This window comes from Chionomys nivalis, chromosome 5 (assembly GCF_950005125.1).
Source record: "Chionomys nivalis chromosome 5, mChiNiv1.1, whole genome shotgun sequence".
Taxonomy (NCBI): Eukaryota; Metazoa; Chordata; class Mammalia; order Rodentia; family Cricetidae; genus Chionomys; species Chionomys nivalis.
Window position 1 is genome coordinate 4,204,318 of NC_080090.1, and position 26,237 is coordinate 4,230,554.

General features: G+C 49.8%; 1 protein-coding gene across 1 annotated transcript; it reads right to left on the reverse strand.

The window, feature by feature from the left end:
• Nucleotides 1–15,142: 15,142 nt before the first annotated feature.
• On the reverse strand, nucleotides 15,143–26,035 carry C5H1orf115 (chromosome 5 C1orf115 homolog). Its single transcript, XM_057769115.1, has 2 exons — nucleotides 25,682–26,035; nucleotides 15,143–17,515 (listed from the first exon to the last, which is right to left on the reverse strand). The coding sequence occupies exons 1-2, from the start codon at nucleotides 25,985–25,987 to the stop codon at nucleotides 17,396–17,398; spliced, it is 426 nt and encodes a 141-aa protein (XP_057625098.1). The 5' UTR covers nucleotides 25,988–26,035; the 3' UTR covers nucleotides 15,143–17,395.
• Nucleotides 26,036–26,237: the final 202 nt, after the last annotated feature.

Below are 26,237 nucleotides of genomic sequence, written 5' to 3' on the forward strand. Positions count from 1 at the left end.
TTGTTTCCCCTCTTCACCTCTTCACCTCATCCTATCCCCACCCCCGTGCCATGTGACCTTCCAGCCCTCTACAGTCGTTTACCCTTTTGCTTCTAAAAGGAGCGCACTTAGTTGCGCGAGAAGTTGCACTAAGGAATTCCGCTGGACGAGGAATGGAAGATTTTGAGGGAGCAATTTTGGGGCAAGTCTCTGGAAGATCGCGGAACTTTCTCGAATGCTCGCCCTAAACCTCTGCAGGTAGAGACAAATCGACTGGAGCATCTTCTAGCAGCGTGACCCAGAGTTACAGGCACATAGGCCACTTTAGACTCATCCTGAGGAGGCGCCGAAGAACTTTCTAAGCAGGATGTAAAAATCATGCTGCGGTAGGGGAGTAGCTACGAGTTCAAGACCATCGTGGACTATGACAGCCAGACCCTTATCAGAAACATCAATGATTAACTCATTCGTTGGGATCCTACAACTCAAGGTGCCGGCTGCCAACACTGAGGACTTGAGTTCGGTCCCGGGGACCACGTGGTAGGGGACGGGACGGGAGTAAATCTTACACACATGCACACACGGGGGATACCTACAAAAAATAAAATTAGGGTCTGGAAAAATGGCTCAGCGGTTAAGAGCAGTGGCAGCTCTTGCAGAGGACCCAGGTTAGACTCCTTCGCTTGCAAAGCGCCTCACAACTGTCTGTAATTCCAGTTTCAGAGAATTCAGCACCCTCTTCTGGCCGCTGCCGATATCCGGAACACTGGTGATGCTCAGGCATATACGTGCAGGCAAAACACCCACACACTTAAAATAGAATTTAAAATTCTAAGGACTTAGAATTTTGAAGTATTCTTCTGTCTCTTACACTGTCATCAGACAGTAAACCTTAAACCTCTCGGCAGGAGTGTGTGGTGCAGTATTATAATGACCTGTAGGTCACCTCCATGACCTGGAGCAGTGGTTCTCAACCTTCCTAATGCTGCAACCCTTTAATTCGGTTCCTCATGGTGTGGTTACCCACAACCATAAAATTATTTTGTTGCTACTACTTAAGTGTAATTTGCTTCTGTTATTAATTATAATATAAATATTTGATATGCAGTATATCTGATATGTGACTCCTGCGAAAGGGTCGTTTAATCCCTGAAGGAGTTGCAACCCACAGGACCAGTGGCTGGAATTACGGGATTTCCTGTGGGGTGGGGAAGGTCATTCCTGCTGCTTCTTTACGGATTTGCTCTTTTCACATGCTAATTTTGCGAGGTTTCCCTGGTCTCACTCTGCCCTACTCCTGCATTCCAGTGGCCCAATCCTGAGGAGGGGCAGAGCCCTCCCTACCCACAAGCTTCTGTCAGAGTTCCCTGACTGTAAAGTCTTGGCCCACATTAGAGGTGGGCCTCCTGCTGGGGTAAGTGTCTCTTTATTTCAAACAAACAAACAAATTAAGATGGGTCTCACTGTAGCCTTGGCTGACCCAGAACTCAATAGATAGACCAAGTTGGACTCAAGTTCATGGGGACCGGCCTGCCTCTGCCTCCCAAGTGCCAGAATTAAAGGTATACGCCATGATGCCTGGCAAAATAAAATTGATTTGTTTTTATTTTATGTGTATGAGTGTTTGCCTGTATGTGTGTTTGTGCACCATGTACATGCCTGGTTCCTGGAGAAGCCAAAAGAGGACACCAGTCTCCTAGAACTGGAGTTTCTACCGTGTGGCTGCTAGAAACTGAACCTAGGTCCTCTGTAAGAACAGCCAGTGCTCTTAACCACTGAGCTGTCTGAGCCAGCCTTGTGTCTCTTTAACTTACCTGTTCCTTTCAATATATGCACTGATCATTCACCAGGCTTTTCCTAAGGTTTAAAGTTTAGATGAAGTGCCTGTCCATCTGTGTGACTGACAGCTCTCCTGCAAGTCCATGGGACAGTGACTGACAGAAAGAAGCCTGGTCAAGACATGAAGCAAAGGAATTCCAGGATGTCTGCATTCTCAAAGGACTTGATCCTGTGTGTGTGTGCGTGCATGTGTGTGTGTGCGTGCGCGCTAGAGAGAATTAAAGTTATAAGCCAGGATGCCTGGCAAAATAAAATTGATTTTTATTTTATGTATATGAGTGTTTGTTTTACGTGTATCAAGTGTGCCACAGCTTGAATGTAGAGGTTCGAGGGCAATATCAACTATTGATTCTTACCTTCCACCTTGAAACAGGGTCTCTTGTTCATGACTATGAAGGCCAGGCTATGGCCCTAGAGTTTCTGGCTCATGCCCTTGCACCTGGTTTTATATGGATTCTGGGGATCTGAACTGAGGTCCACAGTCTTACATGGCAAACGCTTTACCCACTGAGCCATCTCTTCAGCCCAGGACAGAGCTTTTGAACGTGACGTAAGCTCCAGGAGGAATGGGACAGGGGAGAGAAAAGAATTCTGTACAGGAACAGCACAAGTAATGACCTGAAGAAGCTGAAGGAGAAAGAGTGAGACACAGTCGGGCAGCCACCTTTGCTCAGCTTTGTTAGACTGTTCCAGCACATTCGATGATAGGGAAAGTGAAGGCAGAGGGACGCATGACTTGTCATGATACCCTGGAAGCAAGGACGGGGGTCACCTGACTGCTCTGGGAATGAACAATTGAATAAGACCCAAATCCTGGCTCCAGCTGAAGTCATCCCCAGTCAGGGGAAACACTGAGGACAGGTGTGGGCTAGGTAACAGTCAGGAGACAGAAGTAACAAGACAAGGTGGCTCCTGGCTCCACAGCACAGCAATCTGGGACGGGTGTGGATGAGCCACGACCTCGTTGTTGCGAATGAGGCATTTGCAAGGGGTTACTATCCATTCACCCCACTGATTGTGTCAGAGGAGGTCACAAGTCACCAGTCAGTATTTATGTCTCAGAAGGGCCTGCTGATGTCTGAGGCACCTGCTGGCTTCATGAGGAAGGGTCTTGTCAGTCACGCCATTTCATTGGCTGGAGCTGGCATAGCTCACATTGTATTGCACACAGGGCCTTGGAAGAACCTGGCCGGATATGGCCCTCCTTCTTCCTTTCTGCTTTCTCAGCATCCATGTGTATCCTCCCATCTCCAGAGGCCAACATCAGCAACAAGCTACTCGCCCTGGGGAAGAGCTGGGAGAGAGAGGCCACAAGCACCCATTGCATCAGACTGTGACCCCAGGAGGGGAACCTAGCACAGCCCTGGGAGTCCCTCTGCTGGAGAGCAAAGGGAAAGCCGGGAGAAAGGAAAGGCCCCAGGAGATAAACAAGGGCAGGAGAGAGCCACGCCATGCATTGGAATGCGGACTTTATCCAGAGGATATGCAAACACAAGTAAAGCTTTTGCTTGCCAGTAGAGAAAGCAAAGCAAATGACTTGGAGACTCGGGAGGAGGGTAGTTTCAATTTCACGTACAAACCCAACCCGATCTCTGAATCAAAACATTGTTATTGGTTCAGATATTCAGAAACAGAAATTATTTTTAAACATGTCTCGAAATGATTCTACCTACCTTAGTCAGAGTCACTGGGCTCTGGGTAAACAAAACAGCAGTAGACAATCTCACCTGGCTCCATCGACAGGTGCTTTTGAAGTTTCATGGCCGACAATCACTGTAGATTCCCCACGTCAAAAGATGTATAAATGAGCTGGAGAGACCGTACAGTGGCAAACAGTGCCTGCTGCTTTCCCAGAGGACATGGGTTCGATTCCCAGCGCCCACGTGGTGGTTCACAACCATCTGTAACTCCAGGGCATCCGACTCCATCTTATGGCCTCTGTGGGTACCGCACACATGCGGTACACACACATACATATGTGCCAGCAAAACACTCACACATCTTAAATAAACTTCTAAAAAGATGTGTAAACAAGTAACTAACTTGTATGTTATAATAGCTGTTTTTCTAAAGATTGGCGATTAGGGTCCATGTGGAGGACTGAGTAGCTTAGGCTGCCTGAAAGATCTCTGGGAGGGAGCACAGAAATGGGTTTTGAAGATAAAATAGAAGTTTCAAAAACAGAAAGCAGAGACAGCACAACGTATAAAAGTAAAACAACTTTCTGGAAATCTGAAGTGGATTTTTGGAGGAGAGCAGTTCTGTCAGGACCAGGGAAGTATTGGGATCGGGAGGGCTTCTAGGGCAGGACCAGGGCCTACTGCACAGGCTTTCCATATTGCCTGGGGAAATACAAATTCCTAGAACGTTCAAATATTGGTATTCTGGAAGTTACTGAATATATACCTTTAGGAAAATTGATTTTGCCCCAAATAGCAGAAAAAAATAGCTTAACAGATATTGGCTTTTCTTTGGTGGAGGCGCACTTTTCTTTGAGACTGGGGTCTCCTATATAGTTCATGATGGTTTCAAACTCACATTAATCCTCCTGCCTCATCCTCCAGAGGATTGGGATCATGGGCCCTGAGTAAAAATTATGTTTTCTATTTTTAATTTTTTTTCTTAATTATATGTACATTCGGGTATTTGTATGTGCATGCAGGTACCTACGGAGGTCTTGGATCCCCCTGGAGCTGAAGTTACAGGTTGTTAAGTCACCTGCTGTGGGTGCTGGGAATGGAACCTGAATCCTCCGGACCAGCAAGAAGTACTCTTAGCCTGTGCCATCTTTCCAGCCCTAAACAGTTTGTTTTAACTGGGAGTTTCTAGCTTGTCTTGAAAACTCACAATATTTGGTTATAGGGAGGTCTCTATTCTATCTGCCCCGCCACACCCACAGCAGCCCCTGGGTCCTGGTTCCAACTCCCCCCTCCCCCCCCCCATTTCCCACTTAACCTGACTTCCCTGGGCCTTTGGGAGTGGGTAGGGTGAGGCTGCGTTCTCCCAGGTTGTTACCGCAGCCTCCACCAGGGGGCACTGTGACCAGGGCTTTGGAGGGAAGGGTGGGGAGGAAGCGTTCCAGCCCTGCCAGGGGAAAGCAAAGGAAACGCTCCTTTCCTTCCTGACCAGTGAGGAGGGCTAAGGAGTAGTTGCGCCTGATTCCGCCCAGTGAAGTCAGGCCCACGAGGCCTCAGAGAAGTGTTTGGAAAAACCGAGGAGAAGCGAGGCTGCAGGTCAATACGCCAATGCTCCTGACCCATCGGGGACAGTTTGCAGTCTGTGATGCTCTGTCCCAGAGCGGGGCTGGATGCTCCTTTAGGCAATTTCAGGTCAGAAAGGAAACAATCTCAACAGACATCTGCTCCCACAGCAGCCCAGACACCAAGAGTTCCAAGTCTCACCTTGGATCCAAAAAAAAAGGAGGGGAGGACAGGGACAGGTGCCCTGCAAGGGTGGCTTACTGACACTCTGCATCTGAGGGGAAAGGGGGGTAAAAGTCAAGCTCAGACTGCCCTGAATGTGTGGCCAGAGGAAGGGAGTGAGGACGGAGCCTGCCGCTGAGCAAGCAAGGTACAGAGCCTCCTGTCTTCCTCAAGCAGTGTGGAATTTCAGTTTACATTTGTTAAATAAATGACCCAGAAGTGTGCAGGGGTCGTCACCTGGGTAGCGGAAGGCATTTGTTTTCATTTCATATCCAGCTTGGAGTTGTGGGACTTGGGCTGTTCTGGATGTCCCCTGGGTGTCCCCAAACTCCTGCACCATTGTGGTGGGCTCTGCCTCTTTGATTGGAGAATGTTATCGGTCAGGGTTCAGAACTCTGCTTCCTCCCTGGCCCACGGCTGCCTTTTCCTGGCTCTGTTTTCTTTGGCTGCTGCTGGGAATTTGCTGTGAAATGCTTTTTGTCTCAGAGAGAAGCAAGGGGGCTAGGACAGGATGTCTGGAGGGAAGAGAATCCTCCTGTGGGGGTGTCCTTTTGAAAGCAAGGAGTTATAAGCCAATGCCTGCGGTAATTCCCTAAATCTCTGCCTTCCTGCCTTCATATCCTTACCCCAAGGAGGAAAAACATATAATATGTTAATATAACACAAAATTGAAAAATATACAAAGCATTAATAATACATGGCTAATCAAAGCACACCTCCTGTTTCCCAGATCTCATCCATTCATTCTTGTGTTTCTTCTGTTAGCATCTTCAGTGGGTATGACCAGAAAATAACACAGGTGCAACCCACTCCGCAATACATGGTAACAAGTGTTAGCATCATTTTAATTTTTTCAAATATTGTTTTTTGTTTGTTTAGGATGTTTTTGAGATTTATTTTTATTTTATTTGTGTGAGTTTCTGCCTGCATGGATGTGTGTACGCCACGAGCATGTCATGCCCTTGGAAGATGTTGAATCCCCAGGAACTAGAGTTTCAGATGGTTATGAGCCATCATTTGGGTGCTGGGAATTGAACCCAGGTCTTTTGGACGAGCAGCCAGGGCTCTTAACCACTAAGCCATGCTTCCCTTGGCATCATGAACTCCCCCTCTGGAACCATAAGCCCAAATAAACGTTTGTCCTTCCGCAAGTAGCTCTGCAGGTTATCATATGAACAGAGAAACAACTGGGATAGCGCCCCAACTCCTGCGCCTGTGAATGTGTTCACGTCTGTGGTAAAAACGGACTCACCAGAGATGCTTACGCTGAAGAGACCATGATGGAGAGGACTCTGCTTCATTCAAGTGCCCCGATTTATTAAGGGCTCTCATAACGGAAAGGGGGAGGCAAAAGAATAAGAGCAGATGCAATGGCGGCGGGGGGCACAGGACTGACGAGACCCCTGGGTTTAAAAACGTGGACATCTATGAGTCAAGGAACATGGGTAGCCTGCGAGAACTGGAAAGGACAAGTCAGAAATACATATAGGAGAACATGAATATTCAGAACCCAAAACACCCACTCCTAAATAAAAAGCAAGCGCCTTTACCTGCTGAACCATTTAGCAGGCCCCACCAGCACTCACCAGTTTCCCCATTTTTCCCCTTTGAAATTATCGGTGACCAAATGTTCAAAAAAAACCTTTATTGTTTATAAAACAAAAACTCAAGCTACACACACACATACACACACACACACACACACACACACACACCTGTGGTGTTAGGAATTGAATGCCCCTACTGGGTAAGTGCTATGCCACTTGGCTATGCCACAAGTCCTTACCTAGCTCAGGCTGGCCTTGAACTTAACTATGTGACTGAGGATAGTCTTGAGACCCCATCCTTTTGTCTCTGTCTCCCAGGTGCTGGGCATGCACGTGTGCACCACCTCATCCAGCTACGTAACATCTTTTCCAACACACTTTGGAGAAACCAGCATGGTAGACCCACAGTCTCTCAAACGGGCAGCCTGGTGCTGGTTGAGAATGCCAGGGTTAAGTTGTTTAGACAATCCTGTGAAAGGGCAGGCAGCAGAGGTGAAGCCATGATGAGATTGGGGAAGCAGGTGCCTGAGGACCAGAGCAGAGAAAGCCTTTCAGCCTTCACCTAGGAGGAAGCTGTGGCTCAGAGAATAGGGTGGGAGCAAGCTGAGCTCTTTCTGGGCTCAACCTCTGCCCACTCCATCCGTTATTTAAATACTGAAGAGAGTACTATCTAGTTCCTTGAGCTGTCCTGAGGATGAAGACACCAAACACTCAAAGGACCCTCAATTTTTCTGAAGGACATTCATTCCCCAACGCACAAAGGCTCTCCCCACCCCAGGCACTAGGTGTCCCCCTCTGGAGGATTTAGACTGAGCCTTCAAGCAGAGCCCAGGGCCAAGAGACACCAGCAGGGAGCATGTGTACAGTCCACCTCTGCCTCCCTTGGGGAGGCTGAGGCCAGGGTCTGGGTCAGTCACGTGACCATCCAGGCTCCAAGGTAAAGATGACAGCAAGAAGTGAGAAAGCACTGCAGCTGCCACAGAAAACCCACGGCCTCCCCTGTTGCGCTTCTGGCCCAGTCTAGAGGCCTTGAGCACATTAAACAAACAATGGCCATGGGCCTCAGCTCAGAGAACACTCACCCCGTTTCTCCCTACTGCAGCCCTCTGCCTGCCTTGCCCACTACCCAGGACACAGGCCCCTCATTATTCTCCACACCCCTCCCTCTCTGTCAACCCCGTGTTCTTTTCTATCCCTCCCCAGATCTGACCCAGGCTGTCCTGTACCTATGACTCGAGGTGAGCCTTCTCAGACCATACACTGGATCCCGTGGTCACCCCTCCTCCGCTTTAGACCTCGTCAGATGGTCCCCTGCCTGCTAACTTCAATTTCTGCCTGCATTGTGCCTCAGACACTCTGGCTTCTCAATCTCGACATGGCTGCCATCTGCCCTCTGCCCTCCGCCCGCAGTCTGCCCTTTGCCCTCTGCCCTCCTGGAATCTTTGCTCCTCTGACAGCTTGATGTAGTTCTTGCTTGCCTGGGCACTTCCCCACGGCTCTCTTAGCCTCTGTCACACTTCCCTGCTCTGCACTGGAGACTGGACTCCCCTCTATTGCTTTGTCCATGGTGTTTGAGCTGTCAACTCTTTGTCACCTGTCTCTGACACACTTCTACAAGGAAGCAAGGTGTGACCACACTGTGACCTAGGCTGCCGTGGAGCCATCCCACCCAACTTGTGGCAGGGTACAGAGTTGGGATACCTGCTTCCCAAGATACAATGTCCCGGGGGTTCTGCAAGAGGTCCCAAGCAGACACTCTCATATGGGACATCTGGAAAGCCGAGATTCCCAGCACCTACAATGGCAGAGGACTCCGCATCTGGCTTGCTAGCCCCTCCTCACAGGACTGTCTACACTGCTTGGTCTTTGTTGAAGAGATAGGAAAAAGCAAAAATAGCGATCCCCTCTCTCTCACCCGGCACTGGACACTTCCGACAGCAGATGTGTGGAAACGTTCTCCAGGTGACGTCTGTCACTCAGTTCCCTCCTGATATTACTGCTGTTGAATTAGTCTCACAAGCTGGCCCCCAACCTCAGACCCCACTGTAAGTAGTAAGTGGGGTATCAGGCATACTGCTGACTAAGTGGCTATATAAACCAGGGTTCCCATGACTCCGTGAGTTTGAGGAACTTGTTCACTGACTCAGGAAGACACTCCGCTGTGTGGACTATTATCTTAATGAGTGGTGTGGCGAGGCATGAGTCCTCCTTTAGCTAGCTGCGCGGAATAAGGTTGGAAGGCTCTGCGCAGGAGTTATGTCCCATTAGGGTTGGAGGACACTGCCCTCTCAACACATGACCAGGTTCTCCAAGTCCGGCTGTTCGGGGATTTTTCTACATGGCATGTTGAGTGGTTAACTCAATCTTCAGTCCCCTCCCCAGAGAACGGGGTTGGCACTGACTCATCCAAGCGTCTAACTGTGGTTTGACCTTTTCGGGATCAGCCCCTCATCCAGGAGCCAACCCAGAATCTCCTCACTAGAATGTCACAAGCTCCAAGCACCCAAGAAGCACCAAGAGATGCAGAATTCTGTGTCATATACTCAAGTCACCCTGGAAGTCACAAAGGCCTCGGGTGCCAGCATCAGGACCCAGGGTCAAAGGTCAACTATGAGACCTAACGATGTGCTCAGCTCTTCTACGACTCAGGAAATACACAGAGCTTTAGAAAGCCGAGACAGGGATTGAGAGCAGAGAGCAGATATATATTTACCATTACATCATTGCTGTAGCGTAAATGTGAACCCTCTAAAATTCTGGTGGCTCCTTTAAGAGGTGATCAGGAGCAAGGTCCTGGCGTGGGATCTGATACACACTGGGTTGTGCCTCCATCCACACGAGGAGCAGGTGATCCCTTCCTCCCAACAGGTGCCATCTTGGGGCTATGTTATAGCCTGGCAATACTGGGTCCACAGGGTCTGCAAGGCTGCCCTTCCCTGATCCCATGACCCTCAGCCCCAGCTCCCATGTTCTCCCCCCTTTAGACCCCTTCTATTTCTCCTACGTCTCCAGTAGACATCTTGTTGCTGATGCTGAGTCAGGCCAGACAGCACACAGGACAAATCTTCCAAATTCTCACTGTCAAGGCAAAGAAAGCCAAACACAATTCCCACTTCAGAAGGGGTAAGAGAGTTTATTCACATCAAAGTGTCTGTGGGGGGGGGGTGGGGATCTCAGCCCTAGGCTTCAGATGTGATCCAATGGCATTCTTCCTTTTCAGGGTGGCAGAAGCCAGTAGTACGCTAAGTTAATAATACATTCCAAAAGTTTACCTGATAGTCAAAAGAATATTAGGTCAGGTGTAGAGGTGAGTGCTAAATTCGTATTAGCAGAACTGAAGATAGCCCAAGAGAATGATGAGTTTGGATCTGCAACATTCCCACTCCCTACAATCGGGAGGTGATAATCAGCCTACAAAACCTTCTTCAGGGAACTTTAATCTGTTTGTCCACACCTAGGGCAGTCTATGACCAAATCCTTGAGGAGTAAGCAAAGGCCCCTGTGTGCTGTCTAAACCCATGGTGTACACCCCTGGCCAGGGGCCCCTGACGGCAACACAGACATTCAGAGTGACTTCTCTAGTGTTGTTAACAGTGACAGAGAGGGCCCAGGGCCCATCTGCTCTCCTGAATGAAATGGGGATGTGACTGCCCCGACGTGTTGTTATGTGAGGAGATGGTTTCCATTGTAGATGTGAGGGACAGAGCAGAGAGGAAAAAGCAGTAGATTTAACAGGAAGGCAGCCATGAGAAGGGAGGGCAAAGAGAGAGGGAACCAAAAGAGTGTGTGGTCAAAGTGGCAGAGTCGTGTAGGCATTAGAAGCTGGAGGAAAGGAAGGGATCCCCATGTCCCACCCCACCCCCATGCTGGAGAGGTTTAGGGTTAGGGTATGGATGAGCAGATCTAAGAGGCGCCACAGGTGCTGAGTGAACCTGGGGCTGGTGTGAGCTTCGGTATGTCAGTAAGCACCTCAGCTGTCACTTTGTCCTGGGTTTCTTTTGGATCTGACTCACAGATTTGTATTTCATGTTGGTTTTGACAGTGAACGAGAGCCACAACAAGCAAATACGGCCCATGATGTGCCATCAAGCTTCCTGTAAACTAACTCATAACGACTGGAGCTCGGTGGTGCCCTACCTTCATCCTAGCTCTTAGGAGGCAGAGGAAGGAGGATCGGGAGTTCAAAGTCATCCTTAGTACACAGGGAGGTTAAGGCCAGCCCGGGCTATATAGGATCATCTATCAAAAGAAAAATTAATCCCAGAACTCGGGAGTTGGAGGCAGGTGGATCTCTGTGAGTTTGAGGCCAGCCTGGCCTAGAGAGCAAGTTTCAGGGCAGCTAGGACACTAGGGCTGCTATACAGAGAAACCCTGTCTTAAAGACCGCTCCCCCCCCCAAAAAAAGAAAGATGAACCACAAAACAGAGGAAAAGAGTCAAGTTATTAATTTTCTTCCTCCCCTTCCCCCACCTCCTGCCCCCCCAGCCAGCTACACAGGAAGACAAGCTGGGGAATAACACCAACTGAGGACAGTGAATTTAGAGAGAGGCAAGTACGGAGATGATGGCTTCACAGCAGCCCTGGGATGGGAGGTTGATCAGATGCAGCGGCCTTCAGTTTGGCCAGAGCCACTGGGGTTTCTGAGAGCAAGAGAAGCAGATGAGGTGGGATGGGGAGGGGCAGGGAAAGCGGGGGAGGCTGCAGGTTCAGGCAGTCTTCCTGCTTGGGGACTTTGCTCAGGATGAGTGCAGTTGGGAAAACAACACAAACAACAGCCCAGAAAAACAATACAGACACCGCCCTTGGCGGGCATAGGCTGCCAAGGGCCTGATTCCATTGTTCTGCTTCCTCCCTGGGGCCCAGATGAAAGCAGGCCACTGGCTGCACGATTGTTGCTGTGGCCTTGGGCACATCTTAAGGAGTCAAGAGGGGGCAGAACAGGAACTGGACACCTAGAAGAGCCGCAGACAAGCAATGCCGTGTAGCGGAGGCTGGCAAAGCGGCTGGGAGCGGCAGGGTGTTCCGCTTTGGCCCCATTGTTCTACCAGACGTGGTACCTGGCCAGAGAGGTACAGGGCAGCCAGAGTCGCACAACCTATCCCTTGCAGTGCTCAGATCACGTGCTGAAGCTGACCAGGTGGGAATGGGGTTTCTCTTTGGGGGACAGTTTGCTCAGGGTTCCCACTCACATGGGACAACAACATGGGCCCAGGTGACCCTCAGCCCAGGGCCTCCAGGTCAGGACTATTGTCCCACCACTCCCTGGCTGCCAAGGCCAAAGTTTTGGAATGAACTTTTCCTGTCATCCAATTCCAAGGCTTCAAGGCTGGGGGTGGCTAGGAGAACACACAGAACTGGCCGGAATTACCTCCTATTGCCAAGGTCAGTGCAGGACCCTGGAAGGTCCTGTCCTCTCCCTGCCAGCCCCTGGACACCTAGTCTAGCCACACCCTTGGACTTCGGCACCTGTGACTTCCATGGACTAGAATGCCCCTCCCCCATTTGCCTAATGGGACAGAGGGGCCTCTTCTGAAGACCCCTGAACCTCATAGGTGCCCACATCGATAAACCCCATATGTGATGCTTGAGGGTGAGACTGAGAGCCGAGGGAATTACGACACCCACACGTTCTCAGCACCTCATTTCTGAACTTGGGGTTGTACATGAAGCTTAACTCTCTCTCCTCTGATCCCTGTACCAGATCTGTGACCAACACAGCAGATGGCAGATAGGGCTCATGGCCTCAATGGATGGCTTGCACACCCAGTTAAATGAAGACCCAGTTAAATTAAATACCGGAAGACACATTCAAGCCTGATTTTGTTTAAAGGAATACGAGTTATGGAGAAAGTTCCTAATTAACGTATATGCTAGTTTCTCCTCACCGTAAGCAATTAAAGAAGATAAATTTGTAAACATGTTTAATAGACAATTTTCTGCTTAAAATAAATAAATAGCAAATGAGGTGATCTCAACACTGTGGGTTTTTTTTTTTCATTTTTTAAAATTAAGTTTGACAATTTCATGCATGAATATAGTGGTTTCTTCTTTTTCAGACAGGGTCTTTCCATGTAATTCAGGTTCTCTCTGTGGACGAGGCTGGCCTCAAACTCACTGACATCCTCCTGCATCTGCCTCCCAAGAACTGGGATGAAAGCCGTGCTCCACCAAGCCTGGCTCATGATGCTTCCTGATTTCTGTCTCTCTCGGCCTCTATTATTTCCCTCCCACCCGTTACCTCCCCACATTTTCTCACCATATTCTCTCTTTGAGACAACTCTGGACTTCTCTTGGAGCAAGCCAAGACCAAAAATAAGTTGTTTATCTCAATCAGGAGAGAAGGGGGTCCCGGGTGGAAACCATTTACCCTGGCTTTGAAGAGCCAGTGAAAGAAGTGTGGTCCTTCAACTCAATTTCCAACCATCCTTTGGGTCTGATGTTTATTTAATTAATAATCTACTCAATCTGTTTCTTTACTTATATATTTATTGCAGTACTGGGGACAGAACCCGAGGTCTTGCACTCTCCGGGCGAGCATTCCACAGCTGATCAACACCCGAGTCCTGGCTTAGACTTCGATCTGCTTTGAACTAGATGCATCTATTTCAAGCCTTGCCACCAGGGACAGAAGAGGAAATCACCTGAGAGAAACCTTTTTAAAAAGCCGATTCAGGCCGGGCGGTGGTGGCGCATGCCTTTAACCCAGCACTCTGGAGGCAGAGGCAGGCGGATCTCTGTGAGTTCGAGACCAGCCTGGTCTACAAGAGCTAGTTCCAGGACAGGCTCCAAAACCACAGAGAAACCTTGTCTCGAAAAACCAAAATAAATAAATAAATAAATAGCCGAGTCAGTCCTCAAGGTACCGACAAGGCTCCCTCAGGAGCTGGAGGTGCAGGTCAGAGCTCAGAGCCCCCCAGGGGGGCAGGTTTGGCCCCGGCCCTGCCAATAGGGCCTTTGTTCTCCTGCCCCGCCCCCGCCCCCTGAGCTCTGCTCAGGCTGGTGTTCCTGCTAGGTTTTGGCACCAGCCCCATGGGAGATCTTAAGATCTGCCTTCCCTTTGGCTGTGATGTGCAGTGAAGTGATTTGGCTCAAAAACAACTTTGCCTCCAAATTTAAAAACAAAACCCAGTATTTATTCCTCCACGTTTTTCTACAAATGATTAAGGGAGCTAGAGACTTTTTTCCTCTTATTTGCCTTTTGGGAAAAGCATGGCGTCCCTGAAAGACAGCCTTCACATTGATATCAAGGGGGTCCCCCACTCCTTGGATCTGACCTGTGTCTGCATTTGATCCCAAATTAAGTTTACTAGGAAACTCTTAGGTACTGTGAGTCCTCTTCACTTCTCTGCTCTTCTGCAGAGGCAGAACCAGGAACAATAATCAGAATACAAGCTCTGAACCAGGACTGCCTAATGCAGTTCTCAACTTACGGGTCGCGACCCCTCTGGGGAGCCAAATGACCCTTTCGCAGGGTCGCCTAAGACCATAAAAAAAAAAAACCCACAGTTAATTATGATTCATAACAGTAGCAAAACTACAGTTATGAAGTAGCAACAAAAACCATTTTATGGTTGGGGTTCATCACAACATGAGGGTCTCTATGTATTAAAAGATCACAGCATTAGGAAGGTTGAGAACTACTGAACTAATGGAACATTGAAACATGGTTTCATGGCCACAGCGATCCCTGAAAGCCGCCAAGGTCTGAGATCAAGTCCTGCTCCTTGGTCACAGACGTCATTCGGTACTTCTCTGATCAGACACAGACGCTGGGCAGAGAAACATCTGGGGGCGGGAGATGGGATGGCATTCCAAGGTGGCAAAGGACTCACTCCGTCACTGCAGGTAAGAAAGAACTCTGCTATAGGTCTAAGCCATTCCCAACAGATAGGGACCTGAACCTGCCTCACCAGATAAGCTGATGGCCATGCAAGTCCACTTGCCTGTTTGCCTATTTGCTCAACCTCTACCATTGCTTCTGTGAGGACTCAGTGGGCAGCCGTGTGTGCCAACATGTTAGCATGGACTGTCACTCAGGGCCCGCTCTGCTGGCAGAGTCTCCCTCCCTGGAGCCCCATTAGCTGAGGCATTTCCCAACCCAGGCAGAGATCAAAAGCATCTTGCTTGTGGAGAATGCAGCCTTCTGGCTCCACACTGAAGTCAAAGGTTCTGGAAATTTTTCATTTGAAACAGGGCTGTGGCTTTCCCACCCTAGAGTCTGTCCTGAGGGATTCTAAAGAATGAAGCCTTTAACACTGCAGGTATGTGTGTGTGTGTGGGGGGGGTCCCGGCTCGATTGCCCACCGTCCCACACTCCCCCGTCCTGCTGGGAGCAAGGAAAGGCACAGTCCTTGACACATAGGAAAACCAGACAATCTGGGGCTTTTATTTACACCACAAGGCAAGATAGGGATACAGGAAAACAAAATGTTGGACATCAGTAATGGGAAAGCTAAGCTCTTAAATTCAGTTAAAGTAGGGTGTGGGCCCTGCTGCCAAACAAGGAAACACAGGAAAGCAACAAAGGGCAGCCTGCAACACGAACCACGAGTCCCACACACGGGATGAGATCACACAGTCTGCTCCAGGAGTTGAAGTTCACCTTCCAGTGAGCCTGGCGAGTCCCAGGACTAACTTTTGACTTTGGCCGCTTCTGAGTTAATTCTTAGCCAGACTTGGAGAGGCACAGGGCCAGACATACCTGGTTGTGCTGATTTTCCAATTTGGTAGGTGGGGAGGAAGACTCCCAGGGGAAGGAAGCATCTTTGATTGTTCATCCCATCCCTGGGTCACACTTCTCCCTACCTAGCAGGACATGTGGACTCCCTGGGACTCTCCGCTATTGAGAGGTGGCAGGGGAGGCATCTTGCAAGCTTCCCATTCCTGATTCTTTCCAGTCAGCTGCAAGTGGCTTTTTCTCCTATTCACCTTTCCAGTTTCCATCCCAGGACTACCAGGCAAGCATCACCCCGTCACATGTGTGACCCTGCATATAACCTGCTTGTACTACTAGGGATAAAGCAAGACCATCTATGTCCCGGTTCCAGGGACAGGGCAATTCAACAAGAGCCTCCAGAGGTCTAAGTGGGCAACCGCCACTGTCTCCTCCACCTGCTCCTCACCAGTGCCTGATGGTTGGGCCCGGTGGGTAAGAGATGAGCATTCCGCTTTCCTCGTGTCTCCTAGGCTAACAAACTGATCCTGCAGAGAGGTCCCAGGATCTGCTCTGGATCTTGAATACTCTAGAAGCAGAGTTGAAATCCTGGCCTGCTGTGGGGTTGCCCAAGGGTCATGGTGAAAGGGACCTTTATGAACAACTTTACAAACAGCTGTGAGACCCAGCAGTGCAGTGTCCCAGGCGTCCTACCCTTTAGAGGGGTTCTTCTCTCATTCTCGCAGCGCCCAATGCTGGTCTAGGAGCCACCCTCGACGGGTGTCAGACCTGGGACTCATGCCTCCATTAACTTTTGAATCCAAGTAAGATGCTGGCCTAAGAAGTGTTAACCACCATGGTGCCTCTGGTCCCCCAGCTTCCCCTAGTCCTACATACAAGCAGCCTAGTCCTACATACAAGCAGCCCAGCCCTTCCAAGGAAATCTCCATCACAAGCACGCGTCTTTGGCTCCACAGCTTCCACTGCCTCTCCAGTGTCATCCTTTGTTTTCCTTCTTCTTTCTTCATGCCCATCTCTCACTTACTGGTTGCTCCTCTAAAAATATTTGTAAATTCTCTCTCCTTTCCTTCTCTCTCTCCCCTTTACCTCTCTCTCTCTCTCTCTCTCTCTCTCTCTCTCTCTCTCTCTCTCTCCTCAATCAAATGGTGGACTTAGGCACCTGGCAGCAGTGAACTGGCATGGACAGTCACACCCGCAGGAGTCCTGCCTGCTCCAAACACAATAGCTGGACCAGATTCAGACTCGGAAGGCACCTGTTGCAGCCTCCCAGCTTCTGAACTTGCCCTCCCTTCCTCATTGCCAAGCGCGCAGTTATGAAACACTTATGAAGATGACACTCTGATCTACTTTCAACAGTCCCCACACAGCTCTGAACTCGGGTTTCAAAGGATCGTGGTCTTTCTGTCTTCCCAAACCTGTAATTAAACTCGCGATGACAGCTTAGTAAAGCAGTGATGGGGAGAGAGAGCCTCAGAAACAGCTCCCTCACTGCCCTCAGTGAGGGGATCAAGGAAGGCATGCCCATCTCGACCTTTCCAGAACCTAGCAACTATCCCATTAGAGGTCTGCATCCTCTTCCCTCACAACTCGCCCACGACCCGCATGGCTCAGACCCCAGACCTGCCATGAGTCTGCCTGCCTATACCCCAGAAAGGCTCTAGCCGGTACAGGAAGCAAACTAACCCTATCCCCAATTTGATCTTGGCCTAACTCTCCGCAGATCTGATCCCCGGACCCACCCATGTCCAAGAGAACCGAGTGGCTCAGCGGATGAGCGGGGATGGCTTCTGCCTGACACTCAACCAGTTCAACAACGGAGCATAAAGTAGAGTTCATCTTCAGAGTTCCTGTGAGTTCGAGTCGGAAGTGCTGGTGGGTTCACACTGTCCCCTGGGGCAGAAGCATTCTGGTGATGCCTGCCCCTGCAGCTCCGGTTAGCGCACAAAGGACACCACGCTGGTGGCCACTCCAAATGGGGAGGAGTAGGCTGCAGCAAATCCATGCAGACCAATGACAATGTACCGGCATCCTTTGCTTATGGCCTTCCCGAAATTCTATTTTTAGAAAGAGAAAAGCAAAAGTTAGGTGAGGCAACCTGTTGACTCTTCCACAAGTCACTGTGACACACACAGAGAATGGTTCGCCCTCATGGACCCAGGGCAAACTATGGAGGCCCAGTGTCTTCACATGCGTAGTGTCCTGCGTCCCCACCTGATTCACAACAGGCATCCTCCTTGTCAAGTGTGTGCAAGTACAGCATATTTCCAGATAACTCTCAAGCCTTCTTAGAAACAGCATGGAGGCGGCCAGCTCTAGAACTAAAACGCCTTTGTTGTTTTAAACTGAGACTCACCCCGCTTCCCCGGCTGGAAATGTGAGCGCCATCATAGGCGGGGTCAAATTTTCCTTCAGGCATCTTGTTAGACAGCCCACCTGGTCCTTCCTATGCGCCTAACGCCTACTCTGGTCTGACCCACGTGTTTGTAACCCGGAAATTTTCACCATCTCTGAGTTCTGCAGTGCACAAGCCTTTTGTGTTTCCAGAACAGTCTTAACATTTGTTGAGAGTAAGGATGAGTCGATGCTTTTCGGATGCTGCCTTTCTACTCCTTCTCCTCTTTGGTGGATGCTGGGACCGGGGACATCAAATGCCAGGAACTCAAGTGGAATTACATAAGAACTTTGAGACCACTAATAGCTAACATCTACTGCATTGTGTCCCCAGGATCCCCCTTCCCACCTCCAACTTCTTTTGTTGTTCTTGGTGACTTTGACATCCAGTAACTGACCAGAACCTTCTCTCCCATCCCGTGGCTTTCAGCCCTGTGATTTTTTTTTTCTGGCTACAGAATACACAGCCTGGTTCCACTGAAGATCCTTGATTCCAATCAGGAGAGTCACTGCAATACCCAGTGTTGCCTGGAGAAGCTACCCCAGCTGCCCAAGAGGGTTGACCTCTCTCTAAGATGCAGCCCAACCTTTCCCTCTCCCGACCCCAACCATCTCTATGCACTGGTAGAGTCCATGTCCTCATGGAATCGCACATCCTTGGGGACCTGTTCATCTTCTCCTATTGTCCCCAAGCCCAGTGCTCTGGCTCCTGGCTTCTCCCACCCTGCCAGTGTAGCCATGGCGAACTGCCTCTTTTTCCCATGTCTTCCCCACACTGTTCTTCTCCCAGCAGTATCCTCATCGTCCTGTCAGCCCCATTCCCCAGCTCAGACTATGCCACGTGTCACTGTGGCCATCTCCTGCCCAATCTCTCTGCTCTCCAAGTGAAAAAAACCTCCAGTGACTCCACGCCACACTTCTTCCCTCTCATACTGGTTGCTGCTCACAACCATTCAGGGACTTCGGGTCAAGGTTGCCTACAACCTCCATGCTGTGTGGTCCATGGAGGCGTCTGTCTTTTCCCTCCCCGAGCTCTGTTATCACTTGGACCCATCTTCTCCTGGTTCTCCCTTCTCCACAGGGCACTTCTACTAAACGCTCTCCATTGGTTCTATCTTCTTGTAGAGTTGGAACTGTTGAGGTCTTCATTCCTCATTGCTAGGTCCTCCTCCGCTCTGCCTAGAACCCCTCAGTCTTTGGATGATTCTTAAATGCTGACAACTCCAGTTCCAATTCATTCATTCAACCCTCTGCTTGGGGTGCCCACCTCCTGGTGCCCCACAATTCCTCTATGGCATTGTCTCTCATTGCATGAAGCAAGTTGGCCTAACTTGGGTGACTGATATATCGCTTAAGGGATTAGCAAGAAGAAATCACAGAGGCTGGAGAGATGGCTCAGTGGTTAAGAGCATTGGCTGCTCTTGCAGAGGACCCAGGTTCAATTTCCAGCACCCATGTGGCCGCTCACAACTGTCTGTAACTCCAGCTTCAGGGAATCTGGCACCCTCACACATACATACATGTAGACAAAACACCAAGGCACATAAGATAAAAATAAATTTTAAAAAAAGAAGAAATCACAGGAAGTTAACACGCCTTTGAGACTGTCCAGCTAGTAAGGGGCAGAGCTGAATCTTCCCCGATGAAATCTCACTGCAGAACCAGAAACCTTCGCGCCATGTTATACCTCTCTCTAATGAAGGCAGTCTGTAAGAGACCTTGTGCTCACAGCCTGGAGTGAGTTCTAATCCCATCCTTTCCTCAACATTACTTGGCCTCAGTTTCCTTGTCTGTATAATGGGAATATGTAGTGGCCTTTTTGTGTTAAAGAGGATGGAGGAGTTTATTCAAGGGAAGCGCTGGCAACAGTGCCCAGCACATGCAGCAGTGCTGGTGACCACAGTGTCAACTTTCAGAAGAAACAGTGACTTCTTTCTGTTACAGAGTAGCTTAGGGTTGTGGTGGCAATTTATCAGTTGGAGATATTTCTTATTTCTCAGCAAGGTTTCTTTTTTAGAGACAGGCTCTCACTCAGGAGCTGAGCTAACATGGATCATACCATGTAAGCCAGGCTGGCCTTCCGCTCACGTTGGTCCTCTCAGTGCTGGGTTGTTGTGACCCACAATGCCTTGCTAGAAATATGTCTAGAGAGCGTATGGAGTTGCCTATGAGTTCTGCCTTGAGTTGTCTGTGGTGTGAATGCCAGAGTCCCCACGCTATAGTGTGTACCCATTCAGGTACCCCCAGCCTGTAGGGAAAGCCAAGGTCTTTCCCTCAACCCTTACTAGGTCATGACAAGCTGCGGGAGAAACTGGTACATCTATGTCTACTCAAGATACCACCTTATCCATTTCTCAAGGAGACATGTTCATGTATGTGTGTGTGTGTGTGTGTATGTCTGTGTGTGTGTCTGTGTGTCCATGTGTGAGAGAAATAGAGAGGAAAGGACTCTATAAACGTGTTGAAAAGAGTCATTGGGAGAATTTTACATGTTTGAAACAAATACCATGTATCCCTGACAATGGCACCAGGATCAAACCGCTTACCCGAAACCTGATATTAGTGATAGTTGTACACTCTCTTACCATAGCTGGTCACTTTTTAAACAGCCACTTATCACTCTGTCTTTACCATTTCGGGAGAGTCTGGAGAGAGTGCATTAACGGGAACGTGGTCAAAGCACAGCTTTGGGTAGCACAAAGCAGAGACCAAAGAAGCTCACAAGCGCACGGGTGCTATTCAAGGGAAAGGACTTGGGATAGAACGAATCTCTCCTAGGGATGCTGAAGATGGGAAAGCATGGGAGAGGGGGCCAGGCTAGCCCCCAGATTCACACCGCACTTCTCAGAACTCATGACTGCGTTCCCTGAAATGGCGAGAGGGACTTTGCCAGTATGAGTCAGCTAAGACTTCTCCAGAGGGCGGTTCCCTGGGGTCTCCTGCATACCAGGTCAAGACTGGCTCTACCCCATGTGAATATCCTAATGCAGAGGGATGCAGGGGGAGTCAGGAAGAAGATGGAGGGTGGAAGGGGAAGGGAGTGACGGGGGGTAGGGTACACTACTGGGTTTGGAAGGGAGGAAGATGGCCCCGGAAGCAGCAAAGAGCCAGGCAGGAGCAGCCCTGGTGATTTTAGATCAGGAGGCTTGATTGCCTGGGACTTCTGAGTTCCAGAGCAGCAGAGAAGATGGCATCCAACCCCCCAGTGGGGCTGCGGCTTCATGCCCCTGTGATTTAGAAGAGGAAATCATCTCTCCACAGACGTCACTGTCTGATCTCAAAGGTCAAGTCCTCTGTTGAGCTGCCCTCAGGCCTGACGCCAACCTGAGGTGGGTGATCGGCTCCAGAGTCTGAACAAAGAGAACTCACCCCTCAAAAGATAGCGGCATACAGCTCTAGAACCTCATCCAGGGACCCTGGCATCTAGAACCTTTCACGTGGACTAATGTATTGACTTTCGTTATGATTAGGTATATGTGTTGGTCGGGTGGGGGGTGTATGTGTGAGATCGACACTCAGCATCTTCCTGAATTTCTCGCCACCTTAGTTATTTGTGTAGAGACAGACTCTTCCACCCAACCCGAGTTCACAGGTTCGTCTATACTGACTGGTCTTCACCTCCCCAGAACTAGGTTTTTAAGTATGTGCCAAGCTTTTTACTGAGCTCTCATGCTTACCTGGTATGCACGTTACCCCCAGTCCAGCCCTCATTGTTATCAGATGGTAGTATAGAGGAAGAGACAAGGCAGTGAGAGAAAGTCAGACGGCCACTGGATGGCCATGCGGTTCTCACATCTGGCAGACTGACTCTGGACCCCTAGTTTAAACATGAGAACATTTTTTCCATTTTTCCCTTCTTTTTGTGGTATGGTCAAACCTAGGTCTCGACATGTGAGGCAGGGTTCCACTCACTATGCAGCCCAGGTTGGCCCTGATCTGTGATCCTCCAATCAGTTTCCAGAGTGCTGGAATTAGGCCTGCAACACCATACCTGCCTTACCCCATACTTTCTATTTTACCCTCCAACCCTGTCCTAGCTTCCCGATGAACACAACTTCATTCTTTTTCCTTACCACACTTCTCTCCATGCCTCTCAGGGGTGCCTGCAAGGGCGGCCTATTATTTTCAGCTAATTCTGAGGCACGTTCCATCCATCTCGCCCACAGATCTGCAGAGGAAGGGGCAAGACTCCCTCCCAGCTCTTAGAGCTGTCTCATTCTGCAGCTTCATTGTCTCCAACTCCAGCTTCCCAGGGTTGCTGAGGGGACTCAGGCATGGAACATAAAGAAGGTAGCAGATATGGAACACCGGAACACCGCCACCTCAGGTTCCTTCCCCAGTGTCCAGTGCATAGCATTTTAACAGTAATAAGTCCGCCACAGGAATGCAATTATTTCTTTCAAATCAGCTGGGAACACTGATCTCTATAAGAGGCCCAGGCACAAAGGCTTCCAGAAGGCTGGGCCAGCACAGTGTTCGGGTTGGCTCCTGGGCAGGACCACGCTGGTGGGGGTGGGTGGAGCAGCGAGTGGGGGGGGAGTGAGCCTGCTCTTTCATGTTGCACAAAGGCCAACAACTTTCCTTAAATAGAAGCAGGAAGGGGCTTGGGTGAAGGATCTGAGAAGTTAACAGCAATGGGAACAAAAAGAAAACACATTCTGTAATAACCAATAATCAGAGCTATTCATTTCTAAAAGCCTCGCCTGGCAACCGAGGTGAGCACGGATCCCACCCCCATCTTCTGCAGGAGCCTGGACTGTTCTTGTGGCTTTGCAGAAAAGGGGCCTCCTTGGTCCTCTTCCTTCTTGTTGGAGCCTGGTACCTTCTCAGCTGGCCTGAGAAGGCAGAGCCAGGATGGCTCTTGTGACCACTCACTTGGGCTATGATCTCATCTGGACTTCTTGGGACTACTGAGTTAGTGTGTAACATTCCAGAGCTTTCCCACATCTCTCCCTCTCTGTTTTGGTCAAGAAAAAAAACAAACAAACAACAACACCAACACAAAACCCTTTTCATGTCAAAATCTCTCTTATATCCCCCAGCCCCCAATCCGTGTAACATGAAACCAACCAGTCTAAAGTGAGAGATGGCTCAACAGTTAAGAGCACCGACTGCTCTTCCAGAGGACCTGGGTTCAGTTCCCAGCACCCACATGGTGGCTCACAACCGTCTGTAACTCCAGCTCCAGGGCAATCAGTGCCCTCTTTGGGCCTCTGTGGGTATGAGGCAAGTGGCACAAACATACATGAAGGCAAAAACAACAAACAAAAAAACCCCAAACACATACATGTTTTTGTTATTTTCTACATCTGTTATTTTGTAAAATGAAAAAGTGAGAGGCATCGAATGCCTTTATGATGTGTAACCACCAGTCCTGTCTGCTTACAAAACATTCTCTTCCTAGAAGGAAACCATACACACAGTCGGCAACCTTCTGCCTGTCGGCCCCTGAAGCCACCATCATGCTCTCTGAACTCACCTCTCTGGACATGTCACAGAAAGGGAACCATGGCTTTCCTCACTTACCATCTTGTTGAGCCACATGGCAGCAAATATTAGTCCTTATGGCTATTAAATAATACTACATAATGTGTCTAGCCCACATTTTGTTCATCTACTCATAAATATTTGGATTTTTTTCGCTTTTTGTCCATTGGTAAATGAGACTTCTGTGAATATGTGTGTAAAATTACTTGCTTCACAAACATTTATGAAGGCAAAACACCCATACACAAGAAAAACTGAAGTAAAAAATATTTACTTGAGTACTGTTTAACTCTATTTTTTTAAAGCTAGAATGTCATGTAGCCCAGAAACTCTCAAGGGTAACCAAAAAAAATCACTTTGAATTATTTTCCAAAAATTATTAATTACATTTATCTAGTATGTTTGGTGTGTATGTGTGCTACAGTGTGTTCGTGGTCAATGAGAACTTGTGGGAGTCAGTTTTCCAAGGTTCTGGGGATTGAACTCAGATCGTCAGATTTGCAGTGACGATACCTACACAGCCAGATCCTGAGCACTGATCTCCTGGCCTCCACTTCCCAAGTGGGGGATTACAGGTGTGTACCACCACAGCTGGTTTATACAGCACGAGAGCTCCAGCCAGGTCTTGGTGAACGCTGAGCCAGCACTCAACCCCCTGAGCTATACACTCCCCAGGCCAGCCTTCAATTCTTCCATCTCAGTGTGGAACCCTGAAATCGTAGAGTAGGCCTGTGTTCAACTGGGAGAAGTGCCCCCAAGTTGCTTTCCAGAGCAGTACACCATCTTACACACGCCAGCACCAGTGTGCAAGGCTCAGTGTCTCCCACATCCTCACCAACATTATGACTTTATGTTTGGACTTTGACTTTGTTTAGAATAGCCTTCCTAATTAGTGTGATCTGGTACCTCAGTGTTATCTGGGGTGAGCTCTTTGTTGATAGGTTCTTGTCACATAGATAGCCCAGGCTGGCCTCTCCTTTCAATCATCCTGTCCTCCCTCACAGTACCTGGGATTACACGTGTGGGTTTCCTTGTCTTGTCTTCCTGTGGTGAAGCCTTATCTTTTCTTCTGCCTAGAGTCCTTGTCTGGGCGATTTGAAACAGTCCCTGATTTTTGATTTTTTTTTTTCTGAGACAGGGTTTCACTGTAGCTTTGGAGCCTGTCCTGGAACTAGCTCTTGTAGACCAGGCTGGCCTCGAACTCACAGAGATCTGCTTGCTTCTGCCTCCCGAGTGCTGGGATTAAAGGCGTGCGCCACCACTGCCTGGCTGCGTCCCCGATTTTATTAGCCTCACCAGGATGAGTAATCACTAAGTTCTGTGCTATGTAGTGAAGGAGCCGGTGCCGATCTCTACCACATCTCCCTGGTGAGCCTTGGATTCTCCCCACCCGCTGTTAGGATTTATTTTTGCATCTCTAGGGTATGCATAATGCCCGGCACAGAATGGTCACCCCAAAACCTCTCCAAATGCCAGCCTCCAAGAAGGACCCCGTGGCATCAATTCACTCTCAAATGGTTTCTGTACCCCCAAAGTCCCACTTTACTTCAAGTATTTTATCATTGCCTGCTTGTGAGGGGGCAACGCCATATCATTCAGGGGAATGATAAACTAAAATTCCCAGCAGGAAACTGAATGCCTCAGGTATGGTAAAGGTCACCCACTGAAGGCCACTGATGACTGGACCATAAAATCAGGAGGTCAGTCAGAGGACTTTGACTGGAACACACTCAATGAGTTTTGTGGTTCCTCCACCTCCGCATCCCAACAAACACCCTCCCGTAGCCTCCTCCAGGCCAAGAGAGTAATTCTACTTCCAAGCCGGGGCACCTGGGAGCTAGAACCATTTACTCAGGAAACGAAACTCATTCCTTTGCCTATCCATCCCCATCCTTCCTCTCGCTCACCCACCTCCTCCCACCACCAAAGCAAAAGGCAGGCAGAACATCTGAAGTTCAAAGTGCAGAGATCAGCTTTAGAGGCAGGGAGATTCCACAGGCGCTAGGTGTGTACTGGCTGAGTTAGCAGGCCCCGCGGACAACCTGGGCATCTACGACAGAATCACCTAACATTCTCATGTGGCCGGGTGGTCTCGGGGAGAGGATGGGAAATCGATGCACCTGGGTTGCAACGTCCCACCAGCGACAAGGTTTCCAAGTCACTTAACGGCTTCAACATTCCGTTTCCACCAGCGACAACCGAGCACAGGGCCCTGCCCGCCTAAGCCTGAGCGCTCAACGCCACCCTCCAAGTGACTGTCCTGGCAGCGACTTGGGCACAACTCCACCCAGGGCAACTCCCGGTTCAGTCTGGATCAGGGCGGCCGAATGCTGGGGACTTACCTTGCCGTACTTCTTCAGTTTTCGCCGAAACCTCTTCTTGGGCTTGTCGCCTGGCGAGGTTTCCTCGAGGGGCTCGTAGCGCTCGGGCAGCGCAGCCAGGTGAACTCTGCGAGCGCTTGGGGTCCCCGCGCGTCGCCCGCCCTCCTCGCGCGTATCGTCCTGGCTTGCTGGGTCATCGTCCTCGCCTTCTAGGTGCTCCACGATGACATCGGTCTCCTCGTCCCCGGCGCCGCGAGATCGCCCCAGGGGCCCCCGGCGCGCGAAGCTGCTCGCCGCCTTGCTCCGGAGCCGGGCGCCCACCGTCATGATGCCGCGGAGTTGTCGAGAAGATCCTGGGCTTTGAGGACAACCTTTGCTCGGTGCCCCGCCCCGCTCCTGCCCCCGCGGACCGCCCCGGCTTGGTGCGCGAAGGGGACCCGAGGTCGTAGCGCAGCCTCGCGGTGGGGCCGGGGATTGCGGCCGCTGAGACCAGAGAGCGCTTAGCCAGACCGGGTCTGGAGCTTGCCCGAAAACCATTTTGTAGATGCAGGAGCTCAGGGACTGCAAGTTTCACAGG